The 23,211-nt window shown below is 41.3% G+C and overlaps 1 protein-coding gene across 1 annotated transcript in view; it reads left to right on the plus strand.

Moving 5' to 3' along the window:
• Window positions 1–23,211, plus strand: part of RGS6 (regulator of G protein signaling 6) — a 184,628-nt gene that overhangs the window by 75,224 nt on the left and 86,193 nt on the right. The window contains exons 2-10 of the mRNA XM_029911408.1: window positions 1,111–1,161; window positions 2,444–2,550; window positions 7,354–7,405; window positions 10,431–10,495; window positions 13,303–13,379; window positions 16,720–16,801; window positions 17,398–17,472; window positions 18,899–18,997; window positions 20,822–20,883. Coding sequence (XP_029767268.1) covers window positions 1,111–1,161; window positions 2,444–2,550; window positions 7,354–7,405; window positions 10,431–10,495; window positions 13,303–13,379; window positions 16,720–16,801; window positions 17,398–17,472; window positions 18,899–18,997; window positions 20,822–20,883 — 670 coding nt within the window. The remainder of the gene's footprint in view (window positions 1–1,110; window positions 1,162–2,443; window positions 2,551–7,353; window positions 7,406–10,430; window positions 10,496–13,302; window positions 13,380–16,719; window positions 16,802–17,397; window positions 17,473–18,898; window positions 18,998–20,821; window positions 20,884–23,211) is intronic.

The following is a 23,211-nucleotide window of genomic DNA, read 5'->3' on the forward strand; positions in this document are numbered from 1 at the left end:
AGTCAACAGTGTGCCCTTGTTGCCAAGAAGGCTAATGACATTTTGGGCTGTATAAGTAGGGGCATTGCCAGCAGATAGAGGGACGTGATCATTCCCCTCTATTCGACATTGGTGAGGCCTCATCTGGAGTACTGTGTTCAGTTTTGGGCCCCACACTACAAGAAGGATGTGGAAAAATTGGAAAGAGTCCAGCAGAGGGCAACAAAAATGATTAGGGGACTGGAACATATGACTTATGAGGAGAGGCTGAGGGAACTGGGATTGTTCAGTCTGCAGAAGAGAAGAATGATGGGGGATTTGATAGCTGCTTTCAACTACCTGAAAGGGGGTTCTAAAGAGGATGGATCTAGACTCTTCTCAGGGGCACCAGATGACAGAACAAGGAGTAATGGTCTCAAGTTGCAGTGGGGAAGGTTTAGGTTGGATATTAGGAAAAACTTTTTCACTGGGAGGGTGGTGAAGCACTGGAATGGGTTACCTAGGGAGGTGGTGGAATCTCCTTCCTTAGAGGTTTTTAAGGTCAGGCTTGACAAAGCCTTGGCTGGGATGATTTAGTTGGGAATTGGTCCTGCTTTGAGCAGGGGGTTGGACTAGATGACCTCCTGAGGTCCCTTCCAACCCTGATATTCTATGATTGATTTATACTTCCTGTGCCACGCCTGACCCTCTGGGAGGTGGACTCAGAGCTCCCTGGCTCCACCCACTCTGGTGTCCAGAGGGGCTTGTCTCTCTCTGGGTCATCAGGGACCCACACCACCTCACTACCGTTAGTAATGAGCAATGAGGTCTTTTCTTTCTTTGAGATATAGGGGCTTTCACAAGCCTAACTCCTTGTGCAGAGAGTAGATTCTGTGGCAGTCACATGCTGTGTAATTTAAACTATATCAAGATGCCTGTCATATGAGGCACCAGTGCGGGTTTATAACTCTAAATAAATAAATGTGCAATAGTATCACACAGGTAAAGAGTCTTCAAGCCTACAGTGGGAATAGGAAAGGAAATGCATTGACCTGAATTTCTGTATCTTTTCTTCTTGTTTAAACATGGTGTCTCTCCACAGCTTCCAAACATCTGTGGTCTTACATGTGTAGCGCATTTCTGTCTTTGCAGGTACTGACATTGTGCAGTGGCTCATGAAGAACCTCAGCATCGAGGACCCAGGTAATATGACTGTTGAAACTGAACAACCTACCAGTAGAGTGAGTGTGTGTGGGGGGGAGGGGATTAGATACTAGGTACCCGTCTGTCACTGAGTCTAGGGCTGATAAAGCAATGAGGTTGTAGTCATCAGGAGAGAAGTGGGAAAGAAAGGGATATGAATCATATTTACTGTCCCTCAGCATATCAGTGAATTGTAGAACCTTGTCCCGCTAATGCCAGAATCCTATATAATACTTTCAAGCCATTTGTTAAACATTTACCTAGGTGAAAAGGCCTGTTTTGCTCGAAGACTGGGGCCCTGACTGTACACCTATGGGCAGATCCTCAACTTGTGTAAACTTGCATAACTCTGAAGTCAACGGAACGTTGACAGTTTACATCAGCTGGGGAGCTATCCCCTGATGTGCAGCTTGCATGAGAGGGAACTGAAGTTGCCACCTGTGCTGCCAAAAGTTGCAGAACAGCATCCCTCTGCCTTAGTGCATTTCTCTCTGAGTAAAGCCCTTTGCTCCCTTTTAAAAATTTTTTTGCCATATTAATAAAGATGCTGTTAGCAGTATATCATTCCAGCTGTTTGTATAATTTAGAGAAACGATGGTATTCGCTGTTGGAATGGATTTCTTGTTAATGGTAATGTACAGTGTGCTTTGAATTGAATTTCACAATGTAGAGCAGTTTGACACCCTGTAAGCATCAGTGGGGACATTAAAATCATCAGGTTAACATTTTCAGTAGAGTCGACCAATACTATAAGGTTGGTTTTCACTTTTGTATAATTTGGTTGGAGAACTGAAGGGTACACCAAGTCTGACTCTGAGCCACCATGAGATCTGCTGAAAGCAATGGATTCCCTATTGCAGCGGTTCTGAAACGTTAGTAACCTGAGGACCCCCATTTTGATTTTAAATTTTGCTGCAGACCCCCAAGACCCCTGCTCAGCCCCAAGCCCCACCCCCACTCCACCCCTTCCCCCAAGGCCCAACCCCTACCCCACCTCTTCCTGCCCCCGCTCCACCCCTACCCCTCCTCTTCCCTGCCTCTTTCTGCCCCCTCCCTCTCCTACCCCCATCTCCCCTCCTGTCCCTCTCACCCAGTGCCTCCGGCACACCGGGGAACAGCTGTTACCTGGCGTGCAGGAGGCACTGGGAGGGAGGGGGAGGAGTTGATCAGCAAGGCCCACCAACCCCCTGGACTACCCGTGAAGACCCCAGTTTGAGAAACGCTGCACTAGTGTACATCTGTCTGACAGATTTCTACTGTTTTCTTTCTTTCCCTCTCACAGTGGAAGCAATACACATGGGAAGTCTTATAGCAGCACAGGGCTATATCTTTCCAATCTCAGACCATGTTCTTACCCTGAAAGATGATGGGACCTTCTATCGTTTTCAGGTAGGTGAGCCCTCTGCTTCCTACATTGTTGCTTCTATTATCACTGAAATGTTTACCTGTACACTGAGTGCTGTTGAAGTTCATACAATGCAAAGATCCCTATACTTATTGAGGTCATTTGGGCACAGCCATGAAGTACCAGTGAAGTCCCTTTAAGAACATTTGTTATATTGTCCCAAAGTATGTTTATCTGATGCCTCTGAATCAAAACCCCAAATCTTGAGGTAAGTCATTTTCAGAATCTGAACCTGGGCCTGAATTTGGTAGCTAGTTTTCTATGTGTAATGGGCTGGACCAACACCCAGATCCGAACACATGCAAACACTGAAGTGCTAGAAATCTGCATCCAGTTCCATGCTCAGTTTTATATTAGGTTAGTTGGATCATCTTTCAGTTAAGGCATAGGTTTGGAAGTCAGGAGATCAGGGTTCCATTTCTGGCTCTGCCACAAAGTCTCTGTGACCTTGGCAAAAATCATTTAAATTCTCCATGCCTCAGTTTCCCCATGTTGACTCTGTTCCCAGCTGTGTCGTGTTTAACTGCAGGACCTAGTTATTTTACACATCCTTCCTGAAATCTGCTGATCCAAGACTTGCCTGTTAATTCACTGATTGGGCTCCAGAAGCTCCTTTTCTATAACAGATTGTCTATTATTGAAAATGACCAGGGAAGTTCAAAGGTGGAGTTCGTGGTGTAAAGTTTCAAACTGAATTTGTTTCCACCTATCATATGGTCCATAGTAACGCTAATAATACCTGAATACCTGGCTTTTCTATAGTGCTTTTCATCCATAGAGTTCAAAGCACTTTGCAAAAATTTTATCATTATCCCCATTTTACGGAAGGGAAGCTGAGGCTAAGGGAGGTGAAGTGACCTGCCCCAGGTTAACCAGCAGCCCGCATCAGAGCTGGGAGTAGGTTCCAGGGCTCTTTCCACTAGGCCACTGGTCTTCCTGTCCTCTCTCTTCTGTTTACTGCTGCCTTCTCCATCATCTAACTCCTCCCTTCTTTCTGTGTTGCCCTTAGTTTAGCTTTTATTGAAAAGGCTTTCATCTCTGCCTCTGCTGCTGCTGCCACTAGCTCCCGCTGCCCGACTGCTGCATGTTGTTTTCACTTAAGAAGCAGAAGTGTAGATTAATTACCAAATAGTCATTAACTCACCTGTACAGTTGTGCTTTCCCACTGGGCCTCATTAAAAGACATATCAAGAAAGGATAATTAGCAGGATATCATCGCCAGCTGTCAAAAACTCCTATCCTCCACCCTGTCAGCCAGGCTCCAACATCAGGGTCATGTTTAACTCCCTTTCCCCATTTTCATCCCACATATGCACTGTCACCAGATAATGTTGTTTTTTCCTTCAGTGTCTTTTGCTCTAGAACAGTGGTCACCAACTGGAAGATCGCGACCGACTGGTCTATCCTGGAGCCTCTGCCTGTTGATCGCGATCTCCGGCTGCTAAAATGTCCGGCGACGCAGCAGGGCTAAGGCAGGCTCCCTGCCTGCTCTGGCCATGCACCGCTCCTGGAAGCAGCCAGCACGACCCTGAAAACCTGGCGTGGGGGTGCAGGGGTCTCTACGCTGCCCCTGCCTGCAAGCACAGTCCCCACAGCTCCCATTGGCCGGGAATGGGGAACTGTGGAGAGGGGCAGCACACGGAGCCACGTGCCCACACCCCAGGGGCCGCAGGGTCATGTTGGCCACTTCCAGGAGTGGCTTGGGGCCGGGGCAGGCAGGGTGCCTGCCTTGGTCCTGCTGCGCCACCGACTGGGATCTGCCCGAGATAAGTGCTGCCTGGTGGGAGCTCGCACCTCTCCCACACCCCAACCCATGGCCCTGAGTCCCCTCCCAGAGCCAGCACCCTGAAACCCTTCCTGCACCCTGAACCCCCAGCCCTGAGCCCCCTCCCAGAGCCAGAACCCTGTATCCTCTCCTGCACCCCAACATTCTGACCCAGCCCGGAGCCCCCCGCTGCACCCAAACTCCCTCCCACAGTTTGCACCCATCACCCACTCCTGAACCCCAAACCCCAACCCCAGGCTCAGCCCAGAGCCCCCTCCCACACTCCAAACCCCTCGGCCCCAGCCCAGAGCCCGCATCCCCTTCCGCACCCCAACCCACTGCCCCAGCCCGGTGAAAGTGAGTGAGAGTGAGTGGATATTAGGAAAAACTTTTTCACTAGGAGGGTGGTGAAGCACTGGAATGGGTTACCTAGGAAGGTGGTGGAATCCCCTTCCTTAGAAGTTTTTAAGATCAGGCTTGACAAAGCCCTGGCTGGGATGATTTAGTTGGGGATTGGTCCTGCTTTGAGCAGGTGGTTGGACTAGATGACCTCCTGAGGTCCCTTCCAACCCTGATATTCTATGATTCTATGAGAGTGAGCAACGGAGGGAGGGGGGATGGAGTGAGTGGGGCAGGGTCTTGGAGAAGGAGCGGGGCCCCAGGGAAGGGAAGGGTTAGATCCTGGGTTACACTTAAATTCAAAAAGTGATCATATGTGTAAAAAGTTTGGAGAACACTGCTCTAGAACCTTGTCTACCCATTGGTCATCTCTCAATGCCCTGCCACATATTTTGCCTCAGTCATTCTACACAAAAATATTCTGCTAGAATCACCTTCCTATTCCACTAATCTGAATATATCAGCCTCTTGTCTTCGCATGGAATGTGTTAGGGTAGGTGTGACCGGAGGGCCAGAGGAGCCACACTGAGGTTATTCAATTAGGAAAAACTGCAAAGAATGGGGCAGACAATCCCCAAACCTGGTGGATATTCCAATACTTAGATTTACCAAGCCAGCACAAATCAGCTTCTATAATATCTTACTGGTTACCCAGAAGCCAACAACACAGTTCCCTTAAATCAACCCAGCCTCAGGCCTTCACCCAGACACCCAAGTCAACTATGATGAGGATTACTGAAAATCTTATTCATCATATAAGAAAGTTCTACCAATCCCAAAGGATCGGACACATTACCTCCCAGATTAATGAATATTTCAGATCTTACCCAAATACATGCTTACAGACAATCCTTATTAACTAAACTAAAATTTATTAAAAAAGAAAAGAGAGACAAAGTATTAAAAGATCAGTATAGATACAGACATGAGTATAGTTCTGAGATCAGATTCATAGTAGAGATGGTGAGCTTTGTAATTGCAAATAGTTCTTTCAGAATTAGTCCATAGGTTATAGTCCAATGTTCATATTCAGGGTGATCCAGATAGGACTGGAGATCTCAGTCTTAGGACTTAAGTTTCCCCTGCATGAAGCATCAAGCAGATCTGAGATTAAAAGGATCAGGACCCAAGACATTTTTATACAGTTCTAGGCCTTCTTTTGACAGCTCAGAGTCCTTAGGCGAACAATAGGCAATCATGGAGACTTTGAAGTAGACCTATTTCCTAAGCATCACTGGTAATTAGCTACATGGATTAACATAAGGCAATTGCCTGTTCTTCCACTATTTGCAGGTGATTTGCTATACATTTCAAAGAGAGATGAATACAGTGATATTACTATGTTTACAGTTCATTTAAATGTTAAGATGTCCTTTTGATCTCTGAATTAACAGAATACGGCATAGACAGGGACTGTTTGACTACATTATTGACCTCTAACAAGATATGAGTACAGACATACAATGAGTATCACTTCTAATTTCTCACAATACACGTTTGCATTTTAAAGTTCTAGTGTATCTACCATGGAATGACCCTCATTACCATTCACATACTTTTCTAACGTGTCTCTAAAGGTTGGATCTGGGTCATTTATTCTGCAGGATTTAACCCTTTCTGACCATGCATCATACTTTGTATAAGATTCGTTGCAATTATGTAACAGTGGTAGCAACAATGATTTGCATGGTCATATTTTAATCAGATAATGTCACAGTAGGAGTTGGACTAAATATTTTTTGACCCCTCCATGTGCTCATTAACAGTTCCTTTCACTGCTCCTTGGCACAAAGATAAGTTGTCTTCATGCATACAAAGTGCTATGCCCACTTTTGGCACTTATAATAATAGTGCACTGTAACTCACGTAGCTACAGAGAAGTTACTCTTTCATGCACATTAAAACTGCAATGTAACTACCATGTAGTTAATATTGTTGTAATTAATTGTAGCAGAAAGTTTAAGCTGGGTGGTTACAGTGTTCTCTCCTGAGCAGAATGGAAAACCAGTGATGTTAGTTTGGGTCCTGCTTTCAAAACTACAATGTTAGATTGGGTTTTGAAATTAGGCAAAACTGATTTTCCCATTCTTAATCTGAATTGTATTGTCCGATTAATTTAGAATGTAAATTGGGGCAGGAGACTGTATCTTCCTCTGTTTTGTACAGTGCCAAGCACATTAACAGTGCTCAAAACCCAATGATATGTACAATGTGTAAAAAGGCCACAGGAATGTTCTCACACTCCTTAAAGATGGCTCAAGGTAAAAGCAGGTTCTTTTGGAGTGAGGAAGGTTGCCGGGGGATGGGCGAACAAGCCGATACTCAAATGTAGGGGTGGGGGTGTCTAAAGATAATCTGAATATTAGGAACCCTGAATCTGTGTATTGGTCTCTTCATCTATCCCTAGGCACTGAATGCAGAGAAAGTTTGTCGATACCCTACTGATGGCCCAGTCCTGTGTCCACTGAAGTCAATTGCAGTATTTTCATTGACTCCATAAGAACAGGGTTTGGAATTTAGGCTGTCAAGGGCATCATAATATTTATAATTTTCAGTTGCATTAAGGTTTGTTGTTGTTTTAAGCTTAAATGTAATTGTTAAAATATGATGTGCTGTTTTTCAGGCCCCATACTTTTGGCCTTCAAACTGCTGGGAACCAGAAAATACAGACTATGGTGAGAATAAAATATTCTAGTTTTTGAAAATTCCTGTTGAAAGTGTCAGAAGTAACACTGTTGCCCTGTAGAAATTATTTATTGGTGGTTTACAACATTTCATGCTCGGAGTTTCCTCTTCAACTCCAGCTAAGGGCCATATCACATGCCATCCTTACATTAGGTGAAATCCCAGCTCCATTGAAGGCAATGGGGGTTTGCCATTAACTTCAATGGGGCCAGGATTTCACCCATTGAGTAGCACCTTTCTTCTCAAATAGTCCTATTGATTTTAACAGGACTACTTAGGGTGTAAGATTATAGTCAATGTGAAGGTATAAGTATCTCCCTTGTAAGAATTAGTAGGGTCTAGTAGCATAAAGATTGCTTCTGTGGTGGAATACTCTCTGATCTGTAGCTGAATTTGAACTGTTAGTCAATAAGCATTAATCCTGTTTGGGCACTGAACTGGCTGCTCAATAAACAGTTATCTAACCAACAATAACATACCATTAGCAGTGTCAAACAAAAATTAAGCTTTTCTGATACATGGCATTAAAAAACATGAAAAGGGAAAATACGTTTAAATTACCAGATGATAACTGGTGACAGAAGAATAACAATGGTTTATGAGCTAATAAACCACAGTACCCTATAGTAAACATCTGAGTGGCTGAGGACAGGAATAATGCATAAAGAAAATACAGCAGTGTTGTCCTCTTTAGCTGTCTCTGTGCATTATTGCTCTCTCTTGTAGAACTACACTGTTCTCATATCTACATGATAAAATCAGTTATTCCATCCCACTGTGGCATTGACAGAGGAAGTGAATGCATCTGTGTGCTCATAAAACAAGGGCTTCTGGAAATGTTTCTTTAAAAGATCTCTCAGTAACTAAGACCAATTTATAAGAAAAAAAAATAATTCCCCCTCCCCCCCACCTCCCAGACAACAATCATTCATCATTGTGGATTTTGGAAATAATATTTGGTAGAGTAAACAGGAAGCCCATAACCATGTGTAGCGCTCATTTGCAATCCTCACATACAGTGATAATTATTAACATCTTTCCATGTTTGCCTAAGTGTAGGGAACATCTATGAAAAGCCATGGTAAGAGTCACAGTAATGTTAATTATTTACAAAGGCATTTCTAAATATTTTAATGGTAACCATTGTATATAATGTATGTGCGCAGTTACACTGAAAATACTTTCTGTACGTATCATAGTAACAATCTGGAAACAGAAGATTTTTTTCTGTAGCATTAAGTAAAAAATTGGATGTAGATGCAATGCATTGTATGTAATAGTGCCCCTCAAAGAAAGGCTTTCTATGACCTGCCCCAAGGCTGAAAACATGCTGCACATGCATTAGCTTTGAGCCCCTTCGGGCTCATTTTCACATATCCAATATCAGCATTTGTATATCAGTTAGGGATGTCCATGTGGATTCTTCAGAATCCTGAATAAAGCCCAAACTGGCAGTTTTCAGCTAAAGCCAAATAAAACTGAAGTCTCAGTAGCTGTCTATACATTTTTTTACCTGCATTTTTGATGCCTCAAAGACATTTATGAAGCTGAAACTGGCCTTCTGATGATAGTTCAGTCCCTGGAATGTGGAAATACCCTGAGATGACTAGATCTGGATTTATTTTGACCCTATAAATGGCTTCCATATGAAACTACTGTTGAAATATATGAATACCAAGAATAACAATACTTGAATTAATCCGGTCTGGTCACTGTGCCTCTAATGCAATATCTGAATCTCCTCAGTAGGGGTAGTTGAAAATATTCTGTCAATTTTAACAGAAAATTGGGTTTTTAAATAAATTAAGTTTTTTGTGGAAAGTGTCTGTTTCAACATTTTCATTGTTTCAGAAAATCAAAAATCCATGTTTTTCAATGAAAAGTTGACATTTTCTATTGAAAATGTTGATGAAAAAAGTAATTTCCCTCAGACAAAACCCTATTTTCTGAGCGGCTCTACTTCTATAGACTGTGGGTCAGATTGTATCCAGCCAGGAAAGGGATTAGGAGAGGGTATAAGATAGGGACTTTTACCACATTCAGATCCAGGTTCAGATTTCAAAGACCCCAACGATTGGAGACATGGGTCCATATTATGTAATTTGGATCTTAATCTGAATTTGACCCAGCTCCTGTGTAAGGTGGGATTCTGTGTTCTGGTTTCAGTCCATAATTGAGGTGAGGGGCCAATTGCAAAGTCCTGATGCTAACTGCCTCAGAATGAAGGATGGTACAGAATACACAGGGCACATATCAACCCCCAGTATATACACTCACAGCAATTGCTGCGGTAATTGGTTGTGGTATTGGACAAAACAGTTATTTTAAACGGGAATAAGCAGATGGAGCTGATGAATCTTGAAAGCAATTAATCAAATCCAAAGAGGCACTCAGCTCCTCTCAGGATTTGGCTCAAATTGCTATTTTCGTATCAATAATCTGAATACTTTTTCAATAAACAAGGGAAGGAAATGCAGAAGATATACATGGCCACTCGCAAGAACAGTCCTCTCACTCTCTGTGCTCTAGCTGGGAGAAGGATGCTCAAAAAGGGGGTGAGGAGGCAACAGGGTGATGGCTCTGACCCCTTCCACACCAGCTGTGGAGCATGGCCAATGCACTGATGAGAGCATCTTTCACCAGCCCCAGTAGCAATTATGCCTTTCTGAGACTCGACTCCTCCTTGGGCACCTCCCCATACTCAGGGCTTTGTTGATAAAGCCATAATATAGCCCATAAGATGCAAGCAGAGCTGTGTCTAAATAAAATGGCTTTTTTCATGCTTATTAATTGAGATGTCTCCAGATCTTTAAAGGTTATATCCTCCCGTGAGACTTGAGACGCCTACCGTGCACAGGCAACGCTAGCTAGCTATCTAGCGCTATCATTCCTAAGGTCAGGTTTAACTATGTGAATGAACAATACATGCACAACAATGGTTTTGGTTGTTTTTTTTTTTCCATCCTGTAGTAACTGCCTTTTTCTGAATTGTTTTCATTATGACTCTCCCCTTAGCCATCTATCTTTGCAAGCGGACCATGCAGAACAAAGCTAGGCTGGAGCTGGCGGATTATGAAGCCGTAGGTATACTGATGTTACAGTTCATGGAGCGGGAGCAATGCTTTGTTCGAAAACTGAATCTTTCTTCTTAGTGATTTGAATTCACCTTTAGCAGGGAGCTCTCTATTTTATTATCACTATTATTTTATTATTTTATTTTATTTATTTTCAAAAGATTCTATTGGTTAATTCTTGAGAGAACGTCAAACTCCTAAACGAGGATGTCCATGATACATATTTCAGTGTCTCACCTTTAAGTATCCACAGCATACTCCTTCAGAGATCTGGGGCATGTTGCACAAGAGCTTACACTGGGGCTACTTTTCTGGTTAGCTTTTGTCTTTACAGGAGCCAGTGGGGTGATAAATGTTCAGATATATTACAAGGTTAGCATTCTTGGACAATTACATTGCTGCTGATGCATATCTCATATTTGTAGACTCTCAAAGGAACGATTTACAAAAAAATTAATTTGAGCTAAATTTTCCAAATTCTATATACAGGCATTAGCTATGTTTAGTAAAGAGGCATTGTCAGGCTAAAAAGCAGACATGTGAAAATGCCCTTTACCTATGTTACAAGTCATTCGCTTTTTGCATTACTCTGAATGTAGGCAATGAAAGCATTCTAGCCAACTGCACTTTTGTTTATAATTGGGCTCTAGTCAATCTAATTTTCAGGTTCTGCTTAACTAGCTCAACAGAGTAGTGGTTGAGATTCAAATACTTCAGTGGAATGTTTGTTTGAAAAATTGTTTCTATTAGAAATGTTTTTTAATTTTATGAAAACATTTGTATTGGTCTTAGGTTTTGTTTTAAAACAAACAAACAAACAAAACTAATCTCCCCTTCCAACCTCGTTATAAAATCTAAATTTGGGAGCAAATGTGACCTAGCAGTGACCTGTTTAATATATCTAATTCATAGCATAGCCTGTCCCCATCATGCCACAGATGTGCCCTGTACTGACTAGAGATAAAGAAAGAACTCTCTATTGATTGCTTTTGCACACAAGGGACGATGAATGCTCCATTGGATCCTTGCACACAAGTCTTGTTGATGACAATAGGATAGTATATAAATACACTGAGGACAAATATGGCCTTCAGTGACTGACTGGAGTCATGCTGCTGCTGAATCCACATATGGACTGCATTTCCATGTACAGTAGGAAATAACAGTAGACTATTTTCTAGCCACAGTATACTGAGTTAAATTCTGCTCTAACACTAATCTAAATCTCCCATTGGGCCAGAGAGAGAGTGAGCATAACTCTCTAGCCTAGCAGGTAACACAATGTCCTGGGAGACCCACGCTCCAGTCCCTGCTCCAGTGTCTATGTATGTATTTTATAAAACATGGAAAAAATTCACCAGGAGAGATTGAAAAAGGCCCATCCCAGAGAACCTTATAGCCATATGGTTAAGGCAGTCTCTTGGGAGGTGGAAGACCTGAGTTCAAGTCCCTGTTCCCAGTTGGCAAAGCTGAGATTTCAACCCAGGTCTCTAGTATTCAGGCGTAGTTAAGTTTTCTTTTGCCTCTTTACCAGCTACTGCTGATTTTCTGAACCCATAATTCAGGAGAGCATCCCGATTCAGGACCACACTTAAGCATGTACTTAATTTAAGGCATATGATTAAGTCACATAGAATTCAATGCGACTTAAGCACATGCTCAAATGGTCTCCTGAATGTGTATGAACTTAGACTTATGTATGTATGGACTTCTGGGGTAAATGGGTAAATTCTATGGCCTGTTATACAGGAAGTCCGTCTAGATTATCTAATGGTCCCTTCTGGCCTTGGAGTCTGTGAATTTATGAACCAACATGTATGTGTTTAAGTGTTTTCCTGAATTGGAGCTATAGCAATAATGGGCTATAGTGGTAGAACCAATAATATCTTACCAACCGGTAAAAAGTTAAAACATTTTAACCCAGAGTAAGTGAGAAGAGAAGAGGAGGATCAGGCTAATAGTGTTCTATGTCTCCATACCTCTGTGTGCGTGTGTGTAAATTTGACTTCAGAATACCTGTCAGTGTTATGAAGTTAATTTTAGAAATGGGCTTAAACTTGGAATTCGAGCCATGTCCCAAACCCCACCTTACATTCTGATCAAGTTCAGATCCAGCTCCAAACTTTGTGGCTCAGGCCTCTCACTGTAATGGTCATGGAGCAGAAACCTAAACTGAACCTCAGACTTAGAAAAAGTTTGGATCTGGATCCAGACTTAAGCAGCTTGGGCCCATCTCTAGTTGTTTCCATTGTCCTGACAAATAATCAGTTTCCTTTCATGAATTGCCCTGACAATACCCAGACTTCAGTATGCTGCACTGTGGAATGCCTTCAGGGTTAATAATCCACTGAACAACTGAGGGATGGTCATCCTTTATGAAACAAGTAAGGCCGGAAAATACCCTTCCTCCTTCCCCACCCAGCCACCCCACAAAAGCAAAGCATGCAGGTAGCAGTCAGCTGCTGTCAGAATGGGAAGTTGTCAGTTCCAAAAACTTTCACAGTAGAAAGTACACTGAGGAATACATGGAAACAAGTCCAACACTGTTTTATTAGTAGAGCTCAGTCTGTTTCACACCCTGTTACAACTCTTGCTTTGGTCCTTCCTGTTTCTGCTATGTGGTGGCTTGAAAGGGACACACACACCATTGCATTCACATTCATATCATACTTTGCCTACTGAGACAATTTACCAATATTAATTTCAGTGTTTTGAGCTTTCCAGGTTAAATAAACTGATGCAATAATTTAGTTCTTAAACTGCAATTGTAATTAGTGTGATTAATTGTTCTCTTTATTTGTTTCTCTTATCAGGAAAACTTAGCAAGACTGCAGAGGGCTTTTGCAAGGAAGTGGGAATTCATCTTTATGCAAGCAGAGGCCCAAGTGAAGTAAGTATTCCCAGTTCAGTGAACTGGAGGAGTCTTTAGAACTTTGTTGGGGGAAGGGGATTGGATTAAGACAATGTTTCCCAGTTAAAGCCTTTGCCAAAATTAAACTCGGGATTTATTGGTAAATTCTAGTCCCTGTCACACTGGAAACAGCATAGGGCTAATTCACAAGATCACTTACCATGAGGAAAAAATGCCAGGATAAAGATGGGTCTAATCATCTGTGTGCAGGTCTGGAATCCAGGAACTCCTGAGCTTCTTGCTCTTGTTCAAGTCTCTTACTATTTGTGCCTCAATTTCCCACTCGGTATAAGTGGGAAGAATAATACCTGCCAGGCAGGTGTATGAGTTAATGTTTGTAAAGTACTTTGAAGATAAAAAGTACTGCCATTTCTGCAGTAGCTGTGCAGTTGGGCTTCACACAGTACATTTGTTTTATAAATATCCCCAATTATTTTTCCCACTGAATAAATCAAATCCCAGAAAACTCAGTTCTATTGTATCCATACTAACTGACCTCCTTGTGCTACCAAATCATTGTGGACTATTATGTAATACTTCCATAAGGCTTACTCATATTTTACGAGTACTTTTTTTTACCCTCTTTCTCCTGTCATTCCACCCAGAACTGGGAATCTGTAGTTTACCTTCTATTTACCCATGATCACAATGTGCAATCTCTTAGTAGTATATGCAACATGACATTGCTACTCCCACAATATGTACATGGTTCTGTGTTTGTGAAATTAGGGTGCTTAGAAGTCTGCGTGTCCGTGTTGCAGAAGGAGTTGTCACATGTGAAAACTACAAGGAAGATGAAGGTGACATATTAGTGATACAGAATACAGATATTTGTATTCTTGGGAAACACTGAAAAAGCAGAGGGAATTTGCACTTTCAGAATCAAACAGCAAAACAAATGTTACAAAATGAAAAGTGATTGCTACTTCTTATTATGTATGTGTATCTATGGAAGTGTGTGTATCTATATTTGTAGTACTTCGTTGATTAACACTGTAATTACATTGTAATTATGGACCATTTAAGAACATGGTAATTATCCTTAAAATAACATGGTAATTAAGGGATTATTTCAGTTCAGAATGCTAGTATTCTGATGAGATGAGAAAATTGGAAGTTACAATAATAATTAGTCTTTGAGATGCTTAAAGGTTCACTGCCAAGATAAAAATCATAATTTTGTTTAATTATGTACTTCTGTCACTAGTAGCATAGATCATTACAACTGGAAGGATTTTAAGTCTTGTTTTCTTTTCACTATCAGTGATGTTTGTTTACTTTTTCTCCATTTCATTCACTTGGAGCAGTAAAACTCAACTGGTTGCTCTCACTTCCTGTCGCTAGTTGGCTTCATTTCTTGGTTTTCAGACACTACTCCAGTGCTGTTTGGGCTTAGGTTTCCAGTACTGCAGAGTAAGATTTAAATTGAAAAACTACAAGCATCTGGAAACATTCCTTTTCATATCAAGTTTTGTACTCCCCTCCCCCATCTTGCATATAGAATTCCATTGGTGTATTTACCTGTAGGCTGGACATGCCAAAGCCCTGGGCAACATTAAATGAGCAGTAATATTCAGGCCACCTGCTTAGTGGATTTAGTTGCAATGCTTGAAAATCATGGCCTTAATGCAATTAATTATATTGTATTTTCAAAATTCAATATTTCTAATTTTTAAAAAATTGTAATCAATGGCACATTCTTGGAGATTGTATATATAAAAAAGCCCAGATCCTGGATTGTGTTGCAACCATTTTATGTTTTACTACTAGAACAAAGCAGCCCTAAAGTCAGTGTAACCAGCCACAGGAGGATTACCCACTATGGGCATGGGAATCTTTGAGTGTTGTAAAGCTGGCATAACATCTCCTATTCAATCCCGTACACCTTTGTCTGGCATAAGGAGCTAGGTTGGAAGAAAGTGGGCTGAATCTGAGGGCTTGTCTTCACTATGGGGGTAAGTCGACCTAAGTTACGCCACTCCAGCTACATGAATAACGTAGCTGGAGTCGATGTAGCTTAGGTCGACTTACCCTGGTGTCTTTACTGTGCTGCATCGATGGGAGATGCTTTCCCATTGACTTACCTTACTCTTCTCAGGGAGCTGGAGTACCGGAGTCAACTGGAGAGTGCTCTGCTGTCGATTTAGTGGGTCTTCATTAGACCTGCTAAATTGACACCCGCTGCATCGATTGCAGCAGCATCGATCTCCCCAGTAGTGAAGACAAACCCTGAGTCTCTTATCCTCAGCTGCCATGCCCTCGGCCCATTGACAGCCACCTGAAGGCTGCTCTAACTTTATGCTAGGTGACCCAGAACTGGAGGAGCATTCAGCCTTTGCATGCCGCCCTCCCAGGTAGCACTCTGTGCTCCTCATCTGCAGCCAAGGATCTGGGTCATTGTCTCAGCCTTATGATGCTATGTTCCAAGAGGTGATGTCATAATTCCATTTATAGCTGGATCAACAACTGATCGCAACCTCTCCAACAAGGGGTGGTGGTGATAAAGACAAATAACTAATAACCCCCACAATGATGGGTTTTCTCCCAACTACTACTTTAAATTTTCATTTAAAAATAGTGTCAATAAAGATGCTGAATTGAGAGCTTTAGAAACGGACATCCTCTGTATAGGAACAAAACAAGTACAGCATATGTAGTGCCAGTGTAGGCTTCCACCACACTCCTCCATCAATATGCTTCAAACATGTTCTGAAGGGACCACATTATGCTTAAGGGGGATTGTTCATTCTCCTTGTCCCATTCAGTCTCTGACTTGTCTTCTGAAATTCCTTAAAAGTGCCAGTTTTGATGGTGCTACTGGTATTTATGATGTGGGGATCTGACCATGAGGAATTTGCAATAATTCTGTTAGTATGTCCCATGTGGAACAATTTTGTGAAGTCGTGTTTATCTGACTTGTTGGACCCTGATACAGGATAGCCATTAAGTTTATGCGTAACTTTTAAGTAAACAGACTTCAGGGGGACTCCTCACATGTTTAAAGTTAAGCACCAATTTAAGTGCTCTGCTTGACTGGGACTGGGAAATCTGGTGTCAAAAAGGCTATTCGCTGCCAGGTGCAGAGCAGATGTTAACGAAAAAGTTCTCTCACTAAAAACAAAAAATCCCTTTCGTCAGGCTGGTGGAATGACCCCGCAAATCACTTGGCATCTGGAATCTGACATTTCTGTATGGAAAAATGTGTCACTAGAATAGGAGTACTAGAATTGCTGTCAATCGGGTCCACAAATCCAGGGGGAAACTGGGAGGAAGTCAGAAAAGTGAAGTCGTGGATTGTTTCATTTTTTTATTTTCCCAGAATTGACAGAAAAAAGGATAAAACTGAAAGGAAAATTTTGGACAGCCAGGAAAGAGCATTTTGGGATGTGCATAGGCCAGTGGTAAGTCTCTTTTTAAATTATGCTACTTAGCAAACCTAGCGATGTTGGATACGCTGCAAGGAGAGGTTAGCTTTAAAACTGCTGAACAGATTTTCTTCACATTTCAATTGTCCATTAGGAGATCTTCAGAACAAGCCAAGTTTGAACAAAATTGTTTCAAAAGTTTTAGATTTGTGCATGCACAACATTTTTGATTTGAACATAAAGTGTAAGTGTAAAGGTTCTTTTTTTTTCATAAGTAGAATTCAAAAGCAGTTAAACCGGTTTTGTTCAAGTTTTCTAGAAAAACTCAGCTTCGAGCTGAGACCAAGTAATTTCAGCCTGAAAGGAAGTTGTATGCTGAAGTTATGAGCAAATGAATTGGATGCTGAGATTCAACTTAATTAACATGTGCAGTTACTGATTAACTAATATGATTTATAGTACACACCTTAAAGAAAGCATCTTGAAAAAGATCCTATTATGTATTTTTCTAACAATATTTATGCTGCAAGCAAAGGATAAAAACTCTTTTTTTTATTATTGCTTTCCAGTGGGAGGAGGTGGTATGTACATTGTTAACATCAATGGTAATATTATGAATGTCCCTTTCTTAGCCAGGCTGCGTGAACACAACAGAAATGGACATCAGAAAGTGTCGCCGTATGAAAAACCCACAGAAGGTCAAAAAGGTCAGGGGTTTTTTTTTTTTTTTTTTCAGAACAATAACAACTATGTTTTACACCAACAGTATATTGCATCTTTCAAATGAGAATTTCAAAGTAATTTACAAATATTAATTAAGCCTCCACATTTGTAAGCAAGTTTATTATGTTCATTTTACAAATGGACAGGTACCAGACCAAGTCTTGGCAGAGTTGAGAACAGCACTAGGGAGTTCTGACTCCCAGACCCCTGCTGTAGCCACTAGACAGCACTCTTTTCGAATTAAGACCTGATTATTTTTTCTTTTGCCTGGGATAGTCGTCATTTTAATTTCGTGACCACGGAGCTCCCATTTTAACAAATATAGGCAACATAAATGGACCGTTGGATATCAGCATGATGGTCCCTAACATGTCAATATGCTGGCTATTAAATGACATCATAACCTTTCAATGTTTCATACAAATGTCAAATAAAGAAAAAAAATAATTAATTGAACAAAAAGATGCCTGCTATTGCCTTCAATACCTGACAAATAAATGCACTACCAGTGATTTGATGGTGTTTTTCTGTTTTGTTGTTGCTATTGTTTTTTAAGGTTTGTGGAAAACTTGGCTCATTGACACCAAATTAACCCTTTTTTCAGTGTATCAAAGCCTCAGGATTAAAAGTTATTTCCCTAAGTTCTCTTAAAGTTGTTTAGTATCATGTTTAGGAGACAACTGAGTTAGAATTGGATTTCCACCCCTATCTTTTCCTGTCCCCCATCTCAGTTACTGATCCCTACAAACATAAACACACATGCATAACTTCATGCACAAGGCAGTTTCCCTGAAGCCTGTGTACCCTAAAAAATGCATAATAACCAGAGTATCACTTCTCAAATATAAATGTCTCCATTCATTGTGGAAATGCAATAGACTTGTAGAGTAGAGCAAAAAACAGTTATTTTATATCTAGATAAAGTGCTTCAGCATAAGAAATAGAGGGTTTGATTGAAAATTAGGTAATTTATAATAAGCAAGCAGATATTGAGAAATTTTGAAGTAAGTGTCAAAAGATGCATATTAGCAGAGATGAAGCCTTCATCAAAAATATTAGTTTCATAAAATGTAGAAGTTTCACTTTTGCAACTAACATACGAAGGTAGGGAATCAGAAGACAAACCCTCTCATGTACCTCTGATTATCAGGCCGAGATTTGCATTTGTTCTCAGTTGGGCTCGTCAGAGAGAAATCACAATTTTCAATTATCACAGCTACAGCTATTCACCACTCGGGTATTTGTATATACAACCTCATTTATTAACTTTGTTCCAGATTTAAGAGTTATTGATCTTTGAAAAGGTAACAGTAGACAGTTGCTGGCTCCTTACTTGACTGTTTTCGTGCACAGATTTTCCTTACATATGTAACAATAAAGCTCTGTAATTTTTCGTGTTATTTGTTTCAGTCAGTATATGGGGTTACAGAAGATTCTCAATCCCAAAGCCCTGTACATATGCCCTCCCAACCCGTACGAAAAACTACAAAAGAGGACTTCCGAAAAAAAGTAAGTAGACCATCTTAGAACAACACCTCCAAGAACCGAGTACATTATTTTCAAAAAGATGTTTATATTTTTATTGAAATATCAATAAAGCCAGAAAGATGCTTGATGTTTCCTGGTGCAAAATGATGGAAATGTAAGGTGATGTTGGCATGCTTTGAACAAAGTAGAATGTATTAAAAGCTAAATATGAAAAGGGACATGCAGATACATTGAGATGAATGCTACATGCCATATTCTCTTTTCAAATTAACAGAGTGGCTCTCAAGTCCAAAATTCCACTCACCTTACATGCCCACAGACAGCATTTCCCATAAAATGTTACATTTTTTTCTGTGCAGGTTTATTTTAAGTAATTATACCTTTCAAAAATGTTCCAGTCATCTGATCAGGGAGCACATGCATATCCATGTGACTTTGGTGACCAACAACATGCCATGAATAGCAAATAGGCAACACAAACAGTTTGTGAACAACCCACGGTCTGAAAATTATTTTCCAGAATATTTGGCAAATACTTTCAAAGAATGAATGCATTCAACAAAAATCAGGATGGGTTTGCAAGCAACCCACAGCAAAAAACGAAACCAAATTTATAAAGAATTGTATGTGTTGTACTGTCTCTGGCCATAGTTTTGCCTCTCCTTCAGGTCACCAGGGATACTCAAAAAGTGGGCGGTATTGATAAGGGAGGAGGATTATCCAAAGCAGCTGGAGGTTCTGTTCATTCTGTACTGCTTCCACAGGCAGGGCTTCCAGGGAACTTCCAGTAGGAATAAAAGCTGTTTTCTGTAGTAGAACCCCCCCAAGGAAAGGCAGGCACCGTACCACCAATGTGTAGCAAGAGCTGAATATTAAGGGGTAATGCAGTTATGATCAGAATCCCTTCAGCACACAGCCAACCCAACGAATGCAGGCAGGGAGGGGCAACTTACATGTCCCTGTTCCAGCACAAGTAAACCTGTCTTACTGTTGTGTTCTCTGACACCCGGAAGAGAACACATGGTTATTCCTTGCAAACTGATGTGTCACTTGAAATGCAAAGCCAAGACTGCATTGTGACACAATCAGAAAGGAGCGCTGGACAGGGCCGGCTCCAGGGTTTTGGCCGCCCCAAGCAGCCACAAAAAAAAAAAAAATCACAATCGCGATCTGCGGTGGCAATTCGGCGGGAGGTCCTTCGCTCCGAGCGGGAGTGAGGGACCGTCCGCCGAATTGCCGCCGAATAGCTGGATGTGCCGCCCCTCTCCGGAGTGGCCGCCCCAAGCACCTGCTTGTCAGGCTGGTGCCTGGAGCCGGCCCTGGCGCCAGAACCTATGTAGAAGTGGAGGGGGCACTGGTGCCACAACTGTGGCCCTATCCCCTCTGCTCCCCCTCTTCCCTCAAGGCCCTGCCCCCTGGCCAGGATGCCTGAGAACAGCCCCCCGGGGCATGCCACCCTGGGCAGGTGGTGGGTCTGGGGCTCCGAACAGTGGCCTGGGCTCTCTGGAGGGCTCTTACCACGGCCCGGCTCCAACTTCTGGGGGAAACAGGAGGAGCAAGGGGCTGGGCCCTGTGGCAAGGCAGGGCTAAGGCCCACCTCAGCCCCCCCTACCGGGAAGAGGTTGACATCGCTAGCAGGGGCTGCCCTTTGTGACCAGGGAGCTGATCACCTTATGAGCTCCCCTGCTGTGAAGCGCAGCCCCTGCCACCACCTCTCCGCACCTACCCGACTATGCTCATGTTAAAAAGGGGGAGCGGGGGCATTGCCACTCTGGCCTCTCCAGCACCCCAGGCTCTAGATCTGCTGGGTTGTTAATCTCTTTTAACCGTCATCTCTTTCCCCAGATAACCTTTCTGAATGTGCAGATAGACAGACACTGTTTAAAAATGTCCAAAGTAGCTGAAAGGTGAGTTTCTTGATTTACATTATTATAATACTCTCTTGTTGATTTAGTATTTCTATTTGTCATCTCAGATGATCAAATTTGACATTTTTCCATAAAGTTATGGTGCAAGGCTCTGTACAAAGGATGAAAGCAGTTCCATTTCAGTTACAAAATTTCCCAGTTCATTTTGTATGAAAAATAATTTGTTTTTTACTGCTCTTTACTCCTGTTAGCCAGAGCAGCTCTGGGAGAATGAGCTGGATTCTCTTCTGAATCATGCATCACCTATAAAATTGCCAATGCAATTTCAATTGCAGGGCCAGATTCTGCCCACACTTACAGCTTTTCAAGCTCAATGAAGACACTAGGGTTGCACCTGTGCAAACCAGGGCATTATTTTAAGACAGTGGATCTCAAACAGGGATCCATGTACCCCTATGTTACGCAGAGGTCTTTCCAGGGATACATCAGCTCATCTAGATATTTGCCTAGTTTTACAACAGGCTACATTAGAAGCACTAGTGGAGCCAGTACAGACTACAATTTAATACCAACAATGACTTGTTTATATTGCTCTATATACTATACACTGAAATATAAAAAAAAAATGTATACTCCAGTCAATTTATTTTATTATTATATGGTTAAAATGAGACAGTAAGCAATTTTTCAGTAATCGTGTGCTGTGACCCTTTTGTATTTTTATGTCTGATTTTGTAAGCAAGTAGTTTAAGTGAGGTGAAACTTGGGGGTACACAAGACAAATCAGACTCCTGAAAGGGGTACAGGAGTTTGGAAAGGTTGAGAGGCACTGTTTTAAGGCATTAGGGTCATACAGATGCAAATGATGGCACAATTTATCCTGTGGAATCTTTATTGCTGGTGATGAAGCATGAGCCAGAAAAGAACCTTCTTGAACTGATCATCCCAGTGTGAGTCTGCAGGGCTGGCAGTTAGAAAACAGCAGCTTAGTTACTTGTAAACTGAGAACATTTGCAATGGAATTTTTGATACAAATAGGGATCCCCATAATGCCATGTAGAGTTGTTTTGCAGAGCAGAACTGTACTTTAATCTGAAGCAATGAAACAATGATGATTATATTTTTGCAGTACCAGGTGAAGGCTGGTCCTTTATAGAAAAATAATTAAATAATTGAGAAATATTGGGAATTTGCCATGTTTTAAAAAATTAAAAAGACATTACCTTGCAAAGTGCTGTGCTTCACAGAATCAGCTCCTGCCTTCAACATATTTATACTGAATTAGGCAAATTAAGAAGGCACATGCTTGAAAGTAAATCCCCTGTTGGGTCATCAAAACTAACCATTTAAATGGAAATGTAACTAATTAAAAAGAAAACGTTCAAATGTTTCATAGGACCTTGCATAAATGTAATGATATTTTGCTGTATTGAAAATGATCACATCCATATTTATGCTCTAGGCTTTTTGAATCCATTCTTCCCATTGGCAGTTAGCAGCTGCATTTTGTGCTTTATAGTAAAGGTCATTTTGCATAGATTTTACCCATAAGGATGTTGATATCATGAGGCAGTAAAAATCTCCAGACAGGTAATTTGTAGACAAACAAATTTATCTTTTTTTATAGTTTTGCAAGAATTGTATTAATTCTGAAGGATAAAATCAGTAGAACTCATTAATTTATTAACAGTGAGCATACATGTTCCTCAAGTAGAGCTGAACTGTCGTTATTAATAGTAGTATTTATTAATGCCAAGATTTTCAAAAGTAAATAGTTATTTCAACTGGAGCTAGGCAGGAAATAGTTTCCTGTCCCATGAGAATTTTAGAGATTTCAAGATGTTTTCCCATCCCAAATTGGGACAACAAGTCAAAATCTCAAACTTGTTTACAAACGGATAATCTGGAAAAAAAATTCAGATCAGGTCAATCAAAATGTTTTGTTTCAATAATTTCAAAATGTTCTGTTTTTATTTCAACAATTAAAAAACAGGAACAAAAACCTTCTTTAACTAAACTAATTTAACTAAAGTTTCAAAGTAAAAAGTTTTTTCAAACCAAAAAGGAAACTTTTGTTTCAAAAATGTTCTTGTCCTATTAAAAAGTAACAGAGGGTCCTGTGGCACCTTTAAGACTAACAGAAGTATTGGCAGCATAAGCTTTCGTGGGTAAGAACCTTACTTCTTCAGATGCAAGACTAACACGGCTACCCTTCAGACTAACACGGCTACCCCTCTGATACTTGTCCTATTAATTTGTCGTATGCAATCCAGTTAAGCCAAGCCAGAGTGTTCTTATCAACAATGTTCAAGGCACGAAGACCTCCAGGAAGTAAAGGTCATTGTTCTTGTCCTGAAGTGTATAGTC

Source organism: Terrapene carolina, unplaced genomic scaffold (genome assembly GCF_002925995.2).
Source record: "Terrapene carolina triunguis isolate 2854851 unplaced genomic scaffold, T_m_triunguis-2.0 Scaffold96, whole genome shotgun sequence".
Taxonomy (NCBI): Eukaryota; Metazoa; Chordata; order Testudines; family Emydidae; genus Terrapene; species Terrapene triunguis.